General features: G+C 37.5%; 1 protein-coding gene across 1 annotated transcript in view; it reads right to left on the reverse strand.

The window, feature by feature from the left end:
* Positions 1 to 20,461, reverse strand: part of LOC122575890 (organic cation transporter protein-like) — a 28,466-nt gene extending 8,005 nt beyond the window's left edge. The window contains exons 1-8 of the mRNA XM_043745379.1: positions 20,380 to 20,461; positions 19,814 to 20,184; positions 18,826 to 19,268; positions 18,378 to 18,563; positions 17,168 to 17,705; positions 16,295 to 16,450; positions 5,515 to 5,531; positions 5,386 to 5,427 (exon numbers count right to left, since the gene is read on the reverse strand). Coding sequence (XP_043601314.1) covers positions 5,386 to 5,427; positions 5,515 to 5,531; positions 16,295 to 16,450; positions 17,168 to 17,705; positions 18,378 to 18,563; positions 18,826 to 19,268; positions 19,814 to 20,184; positions 20,380 to 20,461 — 1,835 coding nt within the window. The remainder of the gene's footprint in view (positions 1 to 5,385; positions 5,428 to 5,514; positions 5,532 to 16,294; positions 16,451 to 17,167; positions 17,706 to 18,377; positions 18,564 to 18,825; positions 19,269 to 19,813; positions 20,185 to 20,379) is intronic.
* Positions 20,462 to 20,774: the final 313 nt, after the last annotated feature.

Genomic DNA, 20,774 nt, shown 5'->3' on the forward strand with positions numbered 1-20,774 from the left:
GCTAATTGTTCAATAATTTGGAAGCAACGCAGAGCACTTCGCGTGGTTTGGAAAATTGACATGGTTTGTGGATAATGGAAGCGGATATCGTGGATTTTGGAAGAATCGGACTAGTTATGAAATAATTTGGAATTAATGGATGCTCTGTATGAGTTGGAAAAATTGAAAATTTGAATTCTCCCCTTGTTTATTATTATTTATTAGGCTTTTCACATTTTTCCATATTTTTCAGTGGAGTCTTTGTATGGAATTTTGTTGCCAGATTGTATGGTCAACTGGTACCCCAAAAACATATAAAATAAAAGAATAAAAAAATGTAAGACATAAGACGCACAACTAATACCATAAATAAAAAGCGTATAGTTTAAAATCGCCCAAAAATTTCAAACGCAAGAGAGAAACCATTTGCAATATGACGAAGCTTCTCGATCAGGGGAAGGACGTTTTTATGGTTTCCGAGCAGACACAGAACGGGTTCCCGTGGTCCCTGTCGATGACTTTGCCTCGAAGATAGGTTCAAGAGGAACGGAGGAGACAGGGATACACGGTATGACGTGCCAAGAGTTGCACTTACGTGGATGCATCTGCCTCCGTTCGCACGAGCCATCATTTTATCCGGTCGACTTAACGCAACGCCCGTTTACGCTGAAGTTACGAGCTCCCTCTCCCCGTCTTTCTCATTCCTCTCCCTCTCGCAACCTCAAGAGGGTCCCGTCTATCTTAAGGGTACGTTTTATGAACTGCACTTTATGAATTTGTCGAAGAGCGCCTCGAGATGGTATCGTTAACGCGCCTCCAGCGTTCCAGTGAACAACCAAATGAAAGAGAGAGAGAGAAAGAGAGAAAGAGAGTTAGTAGAGGAGGAGGTTCTTTCTTTCTTTTCGCAGAATGGTTCGATGGTAGCATCTATGGAGTACGAATCTGTTTTCTGGACAGAGGTACGTGAAAAGGATGGAGGAAGAAGTTTTTATAATTGGGCAGACGAAAATAAATCTTTTTAATGAGCAACATGGCAGATTTTCATATAGAATACAGCCGAAACAGTTATAGATGTGTTCAGAATAATTCACCATAGCTTTGTTTATGTATTTTTTAAAAAAAGTTTCAGTAAGAATAGCAGAAGATGGTTTTTAAATATTTCTTTTACGTGCCATTTGTTTGGAATTTATTTCTTTTTAGAAATGGTCAAGTTTCTCTAAAGAGTAGTTAAATAATAGAACGAAGACAAAAACAGGATAAGGTAGGTTAAACTAAGATAGCTAGAATAAGAATTAGATTAATAAGTGTCACAAATGTAAAAGAAAATTGGTATCGTTGTACTGTGTAGAGTTTATGTAGGGTTGTAAGTCTGACAGCTGTCTCAAAGGCACGAATTCAATGAAAGTGAATATAATAATAAAATAAATAACGAAACAGATCTTTTTCTTCTCGTCTAAAGATACGTAGAAAAGGTAGAGAAGGGATTATCGACAATTCGGATATAAATAAACGAAAGATATTTTTAGTGAAAAGAATGCGATTTCCTAATGAATAATACGTTATTTTATTATATTATATGCAATTATAAAGACCAATTCTAAAAAAGCTTAGAACGTAATAAAAAGTTGAGAGCACCTTAAACTCTTAAGGCGCCAAAAGAAGAAGAGCTTCGGAAGAAACTTTCTCTCTCAGTCACATGGGTACATATTTAAAAAAGAAAAAAAAAAAAAGAAAATAGAGAACAAAATGTTGGGCACGCGCTTTCCTCCGAACTGGAACCAGCTTTCTTTCGAGGAGTATAAATTAGCGACACGACAACGTTGCTCTCACCCTTATCTGCCGGCTTATTTTCACCAGTGGAGAAAGAAGAGCCTGGCACGCTCTACTCGCGATCGACTTTCGCTGCGCATCTGTCGGTCGCGAGGAAGAGAGGACCGTGTAGCCCTTATCTCGAACACGCCCGTTGTCGAAACACTTAATGTTACCACTCGAACGATCGGGTCGCCTTTGATTTCGGTGGAAACACGGCCGAAGCGAAATCCACGCCGACGGAACACCGTGTTCCCGCCGGTTTGCCCGGCAATTAAATTTCCTCCGACAACGTGCGCCGTTTCTTTTTCGCGGTACTTCGGTCCTTCGTGGAATTTCGCCGGTTCTCTTTGCATCTGACAGAATTTTAACTTTTTAGAAATCTTTCTCAGGGTTTCTTTTAGGTTTTCCTTTTACGTTCGTTTGGCAGGATCTCAAGATGTTTGTAGGTTTTATGCGAGAAGCAGGAGATTTGGAAAGTTTGGGATTGAAATTGCGAAGGAGGTGGTAGTTTAGGGAGCTGACTAGAGGGATGATGCTGGCTGAGCTCTCTTGCACAGTCGAATTTGTATCATCAGTGAAATATTGGCTTGTAATGTAAAGTCATCTTATTTTTATATTTGCTATTTTATATTTGCGTATAAAAACGGTACGAATCTATATTACAATTTAATATTTGATGGAAAATCGCAAGTGAGAAGCGTAAAGTTAACAACCCTTTAATCCCTCAAACTTTCAAACACAGAAAATTATTTAAACCATGATCCTTTAAACCATTTATTTACCAATTCGTTTATCTATTTTCTCATCTTCTGAAAAATTTTACTCCAAATACATATATACCAATCTTCGCTAACTAATAACACTACTATTCTTCTTCTTACATTAAACTATAATGTAACGTTGCTCAGCTTTTAGTCCCCAAGATCGATTCGTTGTTATTTTTCCATTATTTCGCCATTATTACTCCCCATTACTCCAACTGTGCTCCCTCTTCGTCAGGTTCCTTCTACTTAGCCGGCGATATTTTCTTTATTGGCTTTAATGTTATCTACAAGGCTCGCCACCTGGCGCCGATACAAAACGGTGTATCGCTTTCAGTGGCCCTCTGAAGGGTTCTGACGGACCCTCCTTGGAATAATATTTTCCCAACACCGAGACCCTGTTTATAGTGTCAACGCAGCAGCGGCGGATTATTCGACTGGCTTCCGGTTGATCTGCGAACGTGTCTATCATCACGCAGAAATTTCTCTCGTATACGCCATTAGAAGGTTTCGATAGCATCATGAACTTTCGAAGAATTATTTCTAATATTTTTTAAGCACCTTCCTTAAGTACATATTACTTTTGGTAATTATACAGAAGTATTGGTGCCTCACCGTTTCAATGATTTTTGAATATGTTGTAGAAATCAACATTTCGAACAACTTTTTCCCATACGTGTACCTCGTTGTAAGGTGGTTAGCAACCAATACTAACGCATACATTAGCGTAGGTTTTAATAGTTATTATCAGGAGGTTTATTAAGAAATCATCGAAATCGGTGAGCTGACAGTATTTTTAAATATATCTAAGTAATTGTCAGCTATTTTTATATTTCAATATATATAATTTCATCCGAGATTTTTGTATCAACCTTAGCGCAGTATGCAAAAGCGTTAATAAAAATCGGAAGAGGAATAAAAAACGGATAAGAAAATTACATTCTATCGCTAGAAATGCTACAACATAAAGAATTTTTAAAAGAAACGATTCTGTAATTGAAACGAGATTGTAAAATGCGAAGATATTGATACGCGTGAAAAATTCGAATTGTTTCCCCATTTATGAAACACTTTTAGCAATAACCGTGCTATTAATTAAAACACTATTACACGCATTCTGAATGTAGAAACCTGACAAAAACCCGCGCACTCAGCCCAAAAACCGCGTTTCCAAATATACCGAGGTTCATAAATCCTACCAGACGCGTCTCTAAATCATCCTCCTCCGAACGGTTCTCCTAACAAGCGATTCGATCGAGCTCGTTAATTAAACCTCGGCGAACCTGTCCTCGTTTTCCAAATTCCCTCTGCCATTCGTCACCTGGCACGAAAAGCCCGGCCTCTCGTTTTCTAAAGCTACAGTCCGAATCTTTCCGAAAACCACGCGGTTCGTGGAAAGATAAAAATAAACGAGAAAGTTTGAAAAGGGAGGAAAGAGGGAAATTGGTCGGAATAAGGGGTGGAAGTTTCCACGAACGAAGAAAGATGGCAGAAAGGGGAAAGGGAGAAGATCAATTCCAGGCAATATGTAGAACGATTTCTCTCCGTTTCTGGATACGAGTCGTAACGAGAATTCACGACGCCCCCGCGGTGTATCCTTTATTCCAGCCGACGATTTATCCTCTGTCGGGGGTGCGCGACAAAGGGGGCGAGGGGGTGGACAGAGGGGACAGGCCATCTTCTCGCTCGGAAGAAGGTTTTATTGGGCTTTTTATGGGCCGAATAAACGGTCCCGTTACGCGGATTTGCATGGAACTTGTTCTGTGATTCACCGCCAACCCCGTCTTCTTCCTTGTCGTACAGTCGAGGGAAAGGGTGGATTATGGCAACACAACGCTTCCTCCATTGTTTGTTACCAAGTTTGTTTGGTGGTTTTAGAGAATTTAGTTATTTTCTTATAGTCGTCAGACTCTATGGTATCGACTTTCTATTATCTTCTATAATAAATATATTTATCTTCGTGGATGTGTCATGACGTATCATCTACTGCATGTATGATTTTAATCTTTTAACATCTTATATTACAGCATTCATATCCTAATTAACGTTTCAATGTGGTATCGATACATGTATCGAGGAGGTAGAAGACCTTCGCTGAGCAATGTCGATACATCATACCGACATTGTTTTTCTTTTAATATTTCTCCACAATACATAGTGTGTTCTAAACATCTTTTAAGTAAAACGAAGTAGAAGGAAATTTTTCTCAATGTTTCTCATGGAAAGTAACAATCGCAGAAACTGTTTGCGTTGAATATATTAATTTACGTCCAAATAAATTTTTCTTATCATTTAATGATACTTTCATGTGACTACAAAAAGTGGATATTATGAAAATGAAATGTAGAACCCGAGAAAAAAAATGTCTCATTAAAAGATAAGGATATGTGCGAATGATTTTTATAGCCACTCCGTGTCGTAATCTGAAATTTGTTTAGTAATTGAAATTTTTATATCGATTAATTTTGACTAAGTTTTGCTAGAACGTCACCAATTTTGAAACCTTCGGTTGATATAAATATATACGTAAACTGATAAAAGCCCCCCTCCAAGAAAAAACGAACAAAATGAAGAAGAAAATATGGACAAAGTATTAACCAAGAAACAAGACAGAAAAAGAATTATCGCCTGGGTAGCTGATGTAATTATGATGAAACGTTGTGGAATTGTGTATTAGATTATCTATGGTTCCGGTTCACAGGCAGCAAGCTGTGGTTCTTAATTAGTTTATTGACGCTTCGACCGCTTTAAATTACCTAATTAATATCAAGACTCACTCAGATTGTTTTTCTGCTTGGAATTTCGCAATCGTGGGGCACGAATCAAAACGTACTTGTTTTTCGTTCGAGTTGCGTACAGAAATGGTGTCAATGTCCTTCGATCGACGCCATTTAGGCGATCGAATCTCGAGCACCGTTGATAAATTCTCACGATTCAATCTCCCGATGTTTCTTTTACGAACCTGCAAAAATGGAGTACCTGCATTAAAAAAAAAAAAAAAATGTTTAAAAAGATTTTATAAGAAGCATAAAACGTATAGGCGATAAGATTGAGAGTTGCAAATAGATTGGTAATTGATTGAAGCTGATTGGACTGGTCGGAAGATTATGTATATGGGCTATCGAATGATGGAAGCTTTCTTTTACAATGTCTGGCAGCGCGGAATTTGTATAATAAAGTCTGAAAACGCGTATTACAATAAATGGACCGAGTGATTGAATTTGTTTGCAACGTTTGTTGTTAAGCAGGTATACGCTGGAAGCGCAGTTTTGCAAAATAGTTGCACGAGGAAGATCTCGCACGCCGTTTCACGCCGCGCGTTAAGCCCGGTGCACGCTTGCAATTTTCTGCCATAATGTAATCTGATCGTATACGACGCGGGCCTGGCTGATTTAATATTACATCACGTCGTTTTACGCAAATTCGAACTTCGCGCGAAGATTGGCTAGTTTTGGAGCCACGAGTTAAGCCACGACCACACTTGCGTTATTTGACCATACAGAAATAGAATTATTCAACTTCAAGTTGCAGTGGTATTTATATTTTTTGATACGAAATATTACGACTAGAAAAATGTAGCCGATGTAGTAATAAATTAGAACACGCTATACGCCATTTATTGTATGCGTGGTTTATATTAAAATAGATGTTCGCACTGTGTGAAATGTTTTCTTATTCTCCATATTCGGTTATCGATGATCCAAGTAAAGGAACTTCCATTCTTATTTCAGACAATTTACCTAACAAGTGATTATATCAATACAGTAGAGATTCTCCTCGAACATATTAATTTCTCAAACACTGAAAAATTTAAAATCGCATATGAAATAATTTAAGAAATATGTACTATCTTAATATTCTATAGAAAGATCAATTAAGTAATTTAATATTGACAATGTTCTTTTTCGAGATTGAATGGTCGTAGTATGTAGAAGGTTTTCAGCGAAAAGAACGTGCTAACGAATGTGTTGGAGTAAGGTTGCATTACGTATCAATCTTCAAGTGCGAATGAGACTTTAACCCGCAGCGAGGTCGTTACGATTTTTTCGATCGCGCGTATCGAGAACGTGTAATTTCGAGCGATTCTTCGAAGTTGCGAACACGATGGTGAGCAGTATCGACGTTAAATCGTATGATACTTAACTTTGAAGGTGCTGCAACATCCAGTGAAGTCACGTTCCATACCTAATCACACGTTAACTCAACGTAAAAGACACGAACATCGAACTATGCACCCTATTCCAATTTTATTCCACGACTTATCTGAATCTTACAAAAGTTTCTTCCAACATCGAACGTTAAAATGACCGTTAAAATTCGTAGAAGGACGTTGAAGTTTTATGGTTTGCTCCTCGCAATCGATGATTCGTGACCGGAGTCTAAGAGATGATTAAAATCGACGATTCCTTCCATTTCCGAAAAGAGAATCGATTTCGAATATTCTGTAACAAGCTCGTTTCGTATGGTTCACTCCATATAGCACAAAGAGGCGAAAGAAAGTAAAAGGGCGTCACGTGTCATTTGATTTCAATCCGCTAGCCTATGGGCTACGCAATAATCCCCATTAAACAAATAGACCCGGGGATGCCCCATTGCGTACCACCAAGAGCGCGCGTGTGCGCACACTTCGCGCCTCGTTGCGCTCGAAATTAACGCAATTTGAGTGGAGATCGATGAAAGCCGAGATTAATCAATTTTCGAAGCGAAAACGTCACTGTGTATATTAATTATAGATATAAAGGTTTAATTATAAATATTTTAGATTATTTCAGATTATTTTAAAGAGGGAGATTCAGCTTAGAATGGAAGTTTATCACATTACTTTCTAATGGATTAGAATCTTTGGATTTAGAACTTGTTCAATTAAATACGGAACAATTCGGGAAAAAAGCAATTAATCGTAGAGAAGAAGGCAATTAACAGGAATCGAAAATAAATTTAAAACGCACGTCACCTAACTTTGATTAAATTCATTTCAATCTTTACAAATGTAGGTCGATTACTATTATATAAGCAATGTTTCAATCTGATAATGTTACTTTCTCAGATTAAATTATTCCAGTAGAAGATTCATTGTTTAATTATTAAATATATTATTTTCACATCATCTGTTGTATTAAAAGACAAATTAAAAATTAAAAATCTATTCGATATTTTCATAATCAATGCGTTATAAATCCTCTGAATTCATCTTTTACAGTTAATAGATGAAATGCCGAGTAACCGGGGCAACGCAATTACAATTATTTCACTGATTATGCAAGCAAGCGGGAAAGAAATCACTTCTCCCCTCGCGGACAACGCCATTATCATTTCCATGCGGAAAATTAGTTTCACAGCCGATGAGCCGCGTTATCACCCCCGTTATCACGATCGATAAGGACGGGGAACGCGTGCAAATACGGCTCGTTTGTAAAGTGCACAGCGTGTTACGAGGTCCCCGATGATCGTGGGGGGGTTGGAAAGCTCCAGCCCACCCCGCAATCGGCCCCAGAACGCGACCAGCCCTCCCATAATGCAATTTGAGTTAACTGCCGGGGGATAATCGCCGGCAGCCACCCTATAAACTGTAAGCACACAACGCGTAATGTACTCGGCGCGTTGGGACTCTCTTTTCTTCCACGACGATGTTATTCTTGCCGCCCCTTTGTGCGACACGGGGGTGAAACATCAAGGGACGCCTTTGTGGACTCTGGACAGACGTGTTCTTTTGATTTTTGACGAATCTTGCGGAATTGTTAGGGTCAAGGTGCAGGTCTGTGGAGGTTGGATGGAATTGGAATTTTCAGACTCGCATCGAAAAGTTGGGGAATTTAAGTTTGACAGATTCATGATCTTCCGAATTGTTAGATTGAAAATTTTGCAACTAGAATTTGGATTGGAAATATATGGAGGCCGGAGATTCCAGTTCGACAGATTTTTATGATTTTACGAAGTTTTAAATTGCACATGACGGGATGGAATTTTTTAATTGAAAAATGCAAATTTTAAGTTTCTTTACGTTAAGAAACGTCACATTGCGTGAAGTTGAAGCATTTATTATCTAGAATTTTTAAATCTAAATATTCTCAATCGTAAAAGGTTTTAATGCTTGATAGAAAATTTACAATATCAAGTCTCAAGGTTTTTAATTGATAGAGCTCCGAAATTAAATACATTCGAATTCCAAGCTCAAGAGACATTAAACAATTCCCGGAATGGCAAAGGAAAAGGAAAACGAGTCAAAATACCTGTTATCTGTAAAATTTTGTTCATAACTGATCCCTGCGTAACTAACTTCGTTTACTCGAGATTACCTATCCGATAAACGCTGCACAAGCGATAATCCCTCTTCTAATTACAGTAAATCAAACTAATTAAATTCACGGAAAAACGGCTCACTTCATTATCGAGTAATAAAAACCACTAAAAAAGAGAAATAAAATAAACCATAGAGATGATAAGGATTTTATGAACAGTAGCCACGACAACTTGTGTTTAAAACAAAATGGACGCGTACTACGAGCTTTCTATCGAGTTTACAAGCACCTTGACACGACGCTATTCCGCGAACCTCGCTAATTGCCGTAATTGAAGCTGTTTTCGCGTATCTCTGTAATTGTCGACGTTTTATAGCGACGTGAGCCACGTTTTCGAGATCCGACGGACCGATCTCGTTGGTTAAATCGGTCTACGAAATTAACAGGGACATCCGTGATTCCAGTTGGAATTTATCGTCGTTACGGAATCTCTATGGAGATTAAACCTCGCGGGATTTATCGTTGTGACGATGGAAATTTTCATGTAAATCAGGTCGACGTTTATTGGGAAATTTTAATGGGACGAGTAATAGTGGGAATTTTGAAATGAAGCAGCTCTAATTGAAGAAATTTGAGATTTTTAGCGTATTAGGATCGAGGATTTTCGGGAGAATTTGGAATTTTTGAAATTTTGGGTTTGAAACTTTGAAGCTTGAGGCTCGGAAAGTTGAACATTTTGAAGATTTAAAAAGATCCTGAGAATTCTAATAGTAAGAATTTATGAATTTCTGAATTAGTATAAATACGCAACCATTGCAGTTTAATTTTAAGCTTCAGAATTTCGAAAGTAGAAACCTACAAGTTTTGTAGAGTTTTTTGATTCAAAGTAGATGCTCGATGTTGCAATATTCACATGGTCCAAGATTTGAAGCTTTGCTCTCGTGAATACACAAATCTCCCAACGTGAAATTCCCCTAAATTTATGAAACTACAATTCGCCGAGAAATAAAATTCTGCGTCCTTTAAATTTACAAAGTTAAAATATCGCAGAATAAAACTTCATATTCCTTTTTATATTCCTATTTACGGAGCAAAAGTTTTACAACATGGAATCCACGTCAAAATAATATTTCGACATCCCCCATCCTTTAAACCTCCTACGAGTGGAAGAAACATAATTACCATTTACCATTGTACCAGAGAACGATATTATCACGAGCGTACCGTGCGTGAAGTATCGCCACGGCACGACCCACATCACGATCCGAAAAATTAACAACGCCATTGATTTTTCTTGTTTTAATTAATGTTTACGGCTCGGCTGTAAAGCGGGTCGGACACGGGCATCGATTTTAATGGGAAGCCGGGTATTGTCGACTTTTATGCGCCAGCATAAATCGCTCGTAGAACCGGAGACCCAGCAATCGCCACGACTCCTTTTAATTCGACCTTTTACGCCGCTTATCGTTTTCAAATCGAGTCCCGCCGCCAGCCCGAGGATAATGGACAGAAATTGAATTACTTTGCCCATATGAATGGCCGCTTTCGTACATGTGTATGCAACACTGATAAAATAGTGATCGAACTCCGTTCTATAAATGGCTGCCGGTTTACGAGTTATTCGTTTAATGTTTCTTTAAATCACTCGTGGAGTAAAGTATAATTTATAATTAGTATTCTGCATTCAGAGATTGTGATTGATAGACGAAAATAAAAATTTGGTTGGTTTTAAAGAGATTGTATTAAAAGATTGTTGCTAAAGGTTTTAGTATTGAAGATTATTGGTCTCTTTGGATTGTTCCTTTTTTTAATAGTTGAAATGAATGGTTTGTGGATAATAATTTGTTGATATTAATTTTATATTAGCCTCTGTGATTATTTTATATGTACCGATTTTCATTAACTTTGTATTGAGTTTAATGGGATCAGGGTATGCGATTATTAAGGTATTCTTTTAATTTTATTTTATCAGAGGTATATACTTTATTATGATAGTATATTGTTTCTTTACTGATATATATATATATATATATATATATATATAATATTTATATGTGTATTTATATGTTCAGTAGGAATCTATATTTGATTTAATTATTAGGAAATCCTCCTTATGCATTTCATAAGAAACAAAATATAAACCTATATTAAATATTGTACATAGATACACCTACATATAATAAGAAACAAGTGAATGAGGAAGATTTATCAAGATTTTCAAGGATTAATATACTTCTGTGTTGTACGTAATTGGTCTAACTACCACAAAATTCTTCTCACATTTGTGTGATCAATAAGAAACAGAATATACGAACGAAACTTTCATTAAATTGCATTAGACTCCTTTGCTCTCTGTCTTCTACTTCGAAGAGGATCTTTCAAAATAAATCATACCCTAGAAGAAAGTATGCTTGCGAGTATATTTGCAAGCATTCGATATAAAAGAAGATAAAAACGATAAAGGATAAAACGACAGAAAATCCATCACAACAGTCATAAACTAGCGAATCGCTTGAAATCCACGGGAGCGAGTCTCGTGCAGGCTTCTCACTCCATCAGGAGCGTCCCGGAAACCATCGAGGCTTCCCCCATTTTGGCGAACGTTACTCGGACCCGCGAAACCTCTCCGCGTGGCAGTAAACCGCGCTGCACGGAATTGCAACCACAATTTCAACTCGTTCTCCCGCAATCCGGTACTCTCGACCTTCGCTCTTCCTCGGAAAGCAACAGAAACCAACGTACCGACCGAGCTACGGTATCGCGAATTCTAACAGAAAGAATTGCCCTTACCTCTTCGAACTGAACTTAAAGCGAATGAAAATCGAAAAAGACGAGGAGAGACTAAAAAGAGAATGGCAGAAGAAAAAACGAGAAAATAGCAGGATCGCGCGTGAAAGGAAGTCGGAACGCGGCGGAAATTGCGAAAATCTTCGACAGGGTAGTTTCGTTGGGCGGAGTGGTCGGTTAAACAAACAGTAGTTGCCGAGCAATCACGTAGGAAGCGGAGGATCGTCGGAGAAGGCGGCCGTGTAACATTCTGAAGGGGATATGATCGTTGGTAGAAGAGAGAAGGAAGTGCAGGCTGCGTGGAAGGTGAAAATTGCCGGTTTGCCGTGGCGGGACGCGTCCTCGGGATGGTAGCCACGGTCGGTTCGGTTTTATCGGCGCAAATTGGCCGGAAAGTCGGCGCTTCGCCGCGGCGCACGTGTGTATCCACGCGTTTTTACCTTCTACGGGCCGCTCTTACACCCTGCTAGCAGAAAATTGTTTGTTTGCACAGAGAAATCGGTATGAAAGATTACGCAGAGGGTTTTCGAGTCGAGAAACCGAATCGAATGTATCTGGTTATTGCTGGACGAGTCGTTGAGAAATTGTGGAGGATGAATGATGGTGATGGATACTGAAGCTGCGAACAGTGTGAGATTTAACTGACCTGGTTCTTGGAAATTTGGACTTTTTTGTTTCAATCTGAAGTAGCTACAGATATAGGTTCAATTTGTGAATATCCTTTGGAAAGGGGTTCTTCGATGAGACGATAAGTAGATAATAAATCTTGTGTAAGTAGTTGATATGTCTGTCAAGTTAATTCATATCGTTACACTATTCTTTGAATTATTCACTCTTCTCTAAAGCTTACCATTTATTTAGAGAATAACAGTATAATTCGTTGTAATAAAATAAAATATTATTGAAAATATACTATGAAATTTTTAATATCGCTGTTAGAATTTTCATTATCCTTCTGTTCTTATACCTTTTCATGTTTGATGGAATATTTTTGTACTTAATCTTTTCGGATGTGTATCTTATAATCCCCGAAAGATCTACAAAAATCCCACCAGACAGAAATACAAATATACATAAATTCCAGAACTTCAAACTCTATCAACAAACTTTAGACATCTCCAAAGATTTCCTCCTTCTCAAATAACTTCTTCTCCCACAATCAACGCCCCCTTTCAGGCGAAAGCACAGACATAAGAGCGAAACAAATCACCATACCGTCACGCACAAGTCGACAAGTTACAAAAAATTTTCTGATTCTAGGGACAGGAAAGAAAAATAGTTTCAATGTAACCAAAAGAAGGAAAACGCCGCGTGCACCCTATAATTCTATTTTGAACGCATACGGCTCATTAGCGTCGAAAGTCGTTGGATATGGAAGAAAGTTTGAAAAGAGAGTAGTCGATAAGAGAAAAGTGTCGGCTGAAACTTTTACGATCGCGGCTCTTTTTTTACGGCAACTTTCGTTGAAGGACGCGACCGCAATAAAACGATCGCCATACGCGCCGCGGTATCTCGCTTTCATCCCTTTTCATCCTCTTTCATCCCCTTTTCTTCCTTTCGGTGCAACGCCCATCGTGTTTCGACCAACCGGCCCCGATTACGTTTCGTTACATTTCCAGCTTTTACGATTTTCCAGTTGGTTTGCATTTCACGTTTTCCACCCCTTTCCTCGACACCATTTTTCCAACACGCTCGGCGATCCTTTGCTTTTAAGCACCCTACACACGATATTATCTAGCCGCGTTACTTGAAATCAGGTCTTACGATTGGATTCATCAGAACTAAGTTTCATAAATTGTTCGATCGGTAGATCGATATAATCTGAAAACGAGAAAGTTGACTATTACGATTTTCAAGACTTCAAGTGATTTAAAGGGTTTTAGAAATTACAGATATTCTAAGGACTCGAAACTTATAGAGATTCGAGATTTTGTCAAGGCTTACGAAGAATTTCAAGATTCCCAACAATCCCAAGGCTTACTGAGACTTTCGAGACTTTTAACAATTTCAAGATCATATACAAATTTTAAAGACCGAAAACTGAAAATTTATTCGAGCCTATCAAGAATTTCAACACTTATCGCGATATTTTTGAAATTTACACGAATTTTAAGACTTCTCCAAACTGTACAGATTCCTGTCGATACCTAAGAAACCTATCAGTAGTCGAAACATATCGAAATTATTCAGAATTTAATACATATATTGAATTATGTTCCAAATGATTCAATTTTATTGCCAAATGTGTGCAAGAAACTTTATTCAGTCCATCCTGGAGCAAGGGGAACCTTCTTTTCTAAGTGCCGGGGTGAGAGAATCGTGAGAGGTAGGGTTTTACAAAGGATTCCATTTTCTCAAATAATCCCGAAAACGCGATAGAAAGCTCGTAAAACGGGCAGGCAATCTTGCATTTACGAGCTCACACTCGTTTCCGCTGTCAACGCGAGGCCGTTGCTCCTTGAAATACGGAAACCGCCGCTATGGCGTTGCTTCCAGATCAAGATTATTTCTTTTGCGGATGAGATTGGGTAGATGGAGGATCGAAGGTGGTTAGGTTTAGTTTGGGGGTATTGTTCTTGATTATTTTCGCCGGTTTGGATGGTTCGAGCAAAGTTATTGGACATACTTGTTTCTGGAACCAATATGTTTGACGCAAATGATATGAAGTTTGAGCAAGTTTTCTCAAAGATAATATGTTTGTTGATACGTAGTTTGTTACATTGTTTGGAATTTAGTTTGAGAGACTCTGTTGTCTGGACGTGATCGGTGTAAATGGATTTAACGTTTAAAGAAGTTTTGTAGTTTGTAACATCGTTTGAAGAAGTTTGAGAAAGTTTGAGCAAGTTCGAGTAAGTTTGGGTAGGAATAATATTCTTGTTGAGAGATTTTTCATGCTGTTGTTTGAGATTGCATTAGAATCTTTGTGGATTGTGTGTGAATTCCAAATATAATTTCAGATTTCAGATAATTATGTATTTCATAGATTCTTCTATTATTTCCTTCTTACGAAGAACAAACAGAAAGTTCAAACTGCCAGAAACGATAGAAGGAATAAAATTGCATCGTGAAGTATGACCAAAGGTACTTATTTTCCGCATGACCGAAGAATTTGGGTGTGCCTGGCCACCAGGAACACGTTGCTTGGTCATTATGGGCCCATTAGTCGTGTCAAATGACGAGCCATGAATTCGTCTCGGATTTCATTCGGTAAACTGAAGAAGCGGCTTCAAAAAACACATTTCACCCTTTCTCTTCTCTAAAGAAAGTTAAAGGAGACCGTTGAAATCAATCTCGAATCTCTCATTTAATTTCATTTCTTCACCGAAGCTTGTCACGCCAATCATTATAAAAAATTCAACGTACAAAAAATGGAGACTCCAAAGAAGAAATTATTCTCTTTCATCGAAGACAAATATAACGTTAGACGAAAGAATTGGAGAACGAAGACGATGATTCGTTTACAAATTTTTCTCGAATTTTTTTAGAATATCGTAGATTGATAGCGGGATCGTTGAAAAATTCCATAGTAAATTGTGATAAATCGTTGGGACTAAACAGGATACGAAAATCTGCAACGTAACGAGAGACCGTGCGCCTCAATCTCTCGCTTTTTCAATGTTCTTTTCTTAGTGAACCACCCACGGTGAGCTTCCAACCTGGAACAAGAAGAAAAGCCGCGCGACCGCCCGATTTATGGTTTTTCAAAGGAATGGGAAACGAAATCGGAGCACGACGAATGTGTCGGCTCTAAATGGAGCCACATGTCAAGCCCAATGTTGTCGCTAATTTCGGCAATTAACTAAACGTCTGTCCAGCTCGAACCTCCAGCGTGTTTAATTATTATTAATTACACGCGTTGTTCGAGTGAATTCTTGGAAAAGACCAACGAAGCTTGAAATCCTGTCTTTTGGTATTTCCAAAGATTTTAAAGGAACTTGTATAATGATTATTCATTATATTTACTGTCGACGTAGAAATTTTGGAAAAAAGACATTTTGAGAAGAAGCATTTTCGTATTTTTAAGAATTTGTATAATTCTTATAAATTCTTTTCTTCGTTGAAATTTCGTTAAGACCTTTCCTATCATCTTTGATTATAGTATAATCAATTTCTTTTCAGTAATACACTTTTGTAATCGTTCATCTCGAAGTTTATTCAAGAAATAAAAAACTGACCTTTTGTACAGGCGAATCTTCCTATTCTCTTTACATAAATAACATCGTATCTCTTTAAAGAATTAATTCCTCTAAATTGAACAATATCTTATTTACCTACTGTATAAATATAATTATCCATTCGTCCTATTATATACCTTGTTTTTTGTTATTTAAATAATTAATTAATAATAAATCCTCTTTGTCATTTGACCTTCAGTCTCTGATCCAATTACAGTAACTCTTTTATTCCTAAATATATTTAACAGACACAATCTGTGTATACTTTTTTCTCCCTGTTACACGACAAATAAACTTATAAATTACGATTTTTACAAGATCAGCTTCTGATCAAAGTGACGCTTTACAATTCTATTATCTATTTCTTTTTTTTTCTATTATTATACTATTTATTTCGTAGTTTCACTTTGACCGCGTCGACAGGAACGGAAGGGTTAAGATAATAATAGTAATAACGTATCTCTTTTGATCGAAAATGTAGGGTGTTTTAGTGTCTCTGGAGTGCTCGGACTCTTCGTTGTATTAGAGTGTGTCGTCTCACATTGCCAATGTAACCGGAAATCATACTGCTGCGCAGTATGGCCGGTCGTCTTACCGGACGTTTGGCGTGCAGGTGATGTACCATTGGTTCCGGTGGTTTCTTCTTCGTCAATGGCGTTTCCCAGAAAGTCTGATCGATTCCGAATAACTCTCCGTCCTTTAACAATTAACTTTCAATATTGATATAACCATCGTAAGAATAAGCTATTTACAGCGACTAGCGAAATTATATTATGCAAAATATATCAATATATTATGCATTCTATATGAAACATTTATGTTTCATCAAGTAGAGACTCTTGTGAGTTTTGAGCACACTCTAAGAAAGAAAATATTTTAGAACGGAATTGAAAGGAAAACGCCCGTATCAACGATAATTCTTCGAACTTAAGAAATTTTTTAGCAATTATAGAAAAACACGATACAGTCGAAATTGATTCGAAGCACGCATCAGACTCGGCCGCTACGGGGCAATCGCTAGATTGCGGAATTTTATGGATTTACGCAGAGAGTGTCGAGGCTCTACTGTCTTAATTTTCAGGCTGCAAACTTTTTCACGGTACCCTTAAACTGTAATCGCGAGCCTTTCATGTCCGATGCATTTCTCAATAGATAGCGCTTGTTAAAAAAGTCCCCTAAAAATTCATATAACATCTTCGAACATTCTAAATTATGGTCATCGTAAAACTTTTGTCAAATAACATTTTTTAGACGCAAACAAAATAAAGGTTTCTTACCCACTACCTTGCGAAAAATTTTCAAGCCGGTCGAAATAACGCGGCCATGAAGCACCCACATTTAAGGTTTAAGGATTAATTATATTGTCGAAAATAAGTATTTGCATAGAGAAGCACAGTCGAGTAATCGGCATTACCATCATCGTTTGGGGCAGTTGTTCCATCAGTGTTTCAGGAAGGAAGAGACTGAGAGATCCAGCAAATATACAGCACGTGCCAAGGATGATCATCGGCAGATTGTACATGAGTCTGCTGGAGAAGGCGATGAAGGGGCTGCAGATGGAAGTAACGTATCCTGTCACGTGTATGAACGCCACGCCCTCGCCTCGTATCACCGTCGGTAGTAATTCAGCCGCGTATTGCATCGCGATGTTCGAGGCGATATTGATAAAGAGTCTGCCACAAATTGCGAAAGAGACGAAGACGATCCCTACCGAGACGCTGGATGCGAGTAGGCTGAACAATCCGGAGAGTATCACCGCGACGAACAACGTCCATCTTCGACCAAACACGTCAAGAGTGTAGACGATTACCATCTCGGCTGGGAATTCGGTCGCGGATGCTATGGTAAATGTAGTGAATACATCCATGCCGAGGCGGTCCAAGCATCTTATGTGACCGTCGTAGGCCATTTGAATGACGCCCCATACCGCCGTTAATAACAGCGTGATCCTTCTGTGGAGGATTGCATCCGAATTGAAAGGAGAATGTTTGCAATTGGTCATTTTTGTAGCTTCTTGCGGACGAAAAATTCTTGCAGGGTATTTAAGCAATGATCCAAAATAGTAGTTATCTTTGACATTTCTTGGGGAAAGAGGTACTGAGTGAAAATTAATTTTTCTTTAAATAGAAGCTGGTTAGAGAAATATTTCAAAATATCAATTTCTATTACCAGATTTATTGCTATGCGAGAACAATAGGCAACAACGAATCTTGTGATTTTTCGGATTCATACGATTCGAAACTTCAATTGATTTACCACTAGGACTCTTAGGGGATTGTAAGTTTGACCATTTGTCACCTTTTCATCTTTGCACTCATTTCTTTCCACTTTCCTATATTTTGAATAAATGCTAATAAATATTTTTGTTCCTTCAGAGATACTCCTAACGTCCTGCAAGAATTTTTCGTTCGTAAGAAGGTCAAAAAATGGCCACTTTTTAACACCCTCCTCTTCCTCTCTATTTCTATCGAATTTCAAATCATATCAAATTTTACAGTTACTAATTGGCAATTTTTGTATATTGTGTAACGCTTGACGAATGAATTATATAATTTAATTAAGTGTAAGGTATAGTATACAGCGCAGAAAGCATAGCGCAGTGCTCAAGTAAATATTATAAATACCTTAAACGTTTTGTTTTGAATAAATCGAGAACTGTGTGTTCCTCCCCAGCCAAGGTTTCTGCAGTTCTCCCGCAATCTTCCAAAAATTCGTTATATACATCGTTAGGTATCGTGCGATTATTTACTTTCTCGATCTTCGAGATGATCTTCATAGCTTTCTCGATATGTCCCTTTCCAATTAACCACCTGTTTCATACGACTTTATTCGTTAACTCCCACGAAAATTATATTAAATTTTCTCTTAACTGATGTTAAAAAGGTTTTAGTTAGATTTACAGAACAACGTTATTCAATTTCACGCTATTTAAAAAATTGAATTCAAACGCAGATTTGTTTCGCCCAAGCATGTATTATTATGAATAGTATATTTTAGATATTTTCACCTGTAAATTTCCTATAAACGCATACACAGCCACATTTACAATATAAATGGCGAAATAGAAATTACCTGACGCTCTCAGGAACAACGAAAGGCGCGACTATAACAGCACATATTGGAACGGTCGTGATCAGAGAAAAAGTTTGCCAATTGGCGACTCCATAAGCTATCCATGGTATAGCCATCATGCCAATAGTATAGAATATTCCATAGGACATATGACCGATAAAAGTTCTCCATCTGGGGCCCACGTATTCCAAAACTAGTATATAAGTCATCACGAAACTGTTGTCATAGGCCATACCAACGATGAATCTACAGATGCAGAATTCCCAGAATTTGGTTATGTATATGGTACAAATACCACCGACGAACGCAAAAACATTGGTTGCAATTAAAACCGGAACTCTTCCGTATTTGTCAGCTAGCCAACCAAATATTATGCCTCCAACAATCGAACCCATAAAGAAGATACTCTGTGCTAGTGTCGCTTTGTAACTTTCGTCGCATACCTGATTTGGTAGAAATTTGTGTTAGAAAATGAGAAACATTAAATTCAAGTTATATTAGTAGACAGTAATTTTGATAATATTTTGGATAATATTTGATAGAATAATATTTGCAAATTTTGACAATGTTTTGAATAATTTCTGACAAAATTTTGGATACTTTGTGACAGCGTTTCGATAATATTTTGAATAATTTCCGATAAAATTTCGACGATACTTCAAACATTTTGCATTATACCTCCGATAATATTTCAAATTATACTCGATAATATTTGAAATAATTTTCGACAAAATTTCGAGAAATCTCAATAATATTACGATTACTCTACAATAAATTTTTGCTAATATTTCCAATAATATCCATAACAAAGTTTCGTATAATTTGCAATGAACTTTAGACAGTATCTTGAACAATGATCGATAAAATTTCCATAATATTTCGAATAATTTACGATAAAATATCGATAATTTTCAAATGACTATTTCAATAGAAACTAATAACGTTAATGAAAAACTGCTCGGTAATTTAATATTAATTTTATTATTACCCATTTCTGTTCTGCGGCTACGGATATGTAAGGCACGTCAGAAGAGGACAATTTAAATTCCCATTCGTTACATTTCTTCACCGGCCAATTTGCATCCGGCTGACGTGCAGCGATCGCTTTTTCCACTGCTATATCGTATACCCAGCATCGGGAATACGCTAAATGATGGCCTTCGTAAGGGACCATTTTCGCGCTAGGTATCATGAAATCCCTTAATTGTTCAACGGTAAGGTCTTTTACTTGCGGAAGTTTGCACCAAAATTCAGTCGGTACCACGACGAGAAACACTTGCGCGAGATAGATGAACGCGATAAAAAAGCAGGAAGACATTAGCATGACGATAAGGTAGTTTTGATAGATGCCAAATTCGCCTAATAATGGAACAATATTATAATCGAATGCATTCAGAATCGAAACTGAAGAATCGTTTATAATTAGAAATGAAAGGTGTGCTTTAATCAATTCGATCTATCGACAATCAATAAGAATTTGTAGAATTAGACGAAAAAGAGAAGAAGAAACGAGATTAGCGGTTTCGTGTGAAATATTATGTTTTTTACACTTGCCTAGATAAATCAATATATCGTCGAGAGTCACCGCCTCGTTCGGTGGTAAAGCCCACAAAACCGGATGAGACGCAGTTCTCATCTGTGATGAAAAATATTCTACGATTCTCTTTCAGCGAGGAGTTTGACTATGTATATAACCTACTCATCGATGGACTGTGTAACTTAAAGTACACAGCGAAAGAAATCGAAAAGTATCGGCACAAACATCGAAAAATATTTGGACGATTTTCGATCGGTGAAATACACGATATTCATGTTGGTATAACATGGGCTGACTGAAATGAATGAACGAATCAATTTTATTTAATATTTCAATGTTATATTTCACTTATGCGTGGTTCCATCATCTTAAACAGCGAAAGAATCTTCGTTGAAACATATCCCTGAAATTT

The sequence above is a fragment of the Bombus pyrosoma genome, linkage group LG15 (assembly GCF_014825855.1).
Source record: "Bombus pyrosoma isolate SC7728 linkage group LG15, ASM1482585v1, whole genome shotgun sequence".
Classification (NCBI taxonomy): Eukaryota; Metazoa; Arthropoda; class Insecta; order Hymenoptera; family Apidae; genus Bombus; species Bombus pyrosoma.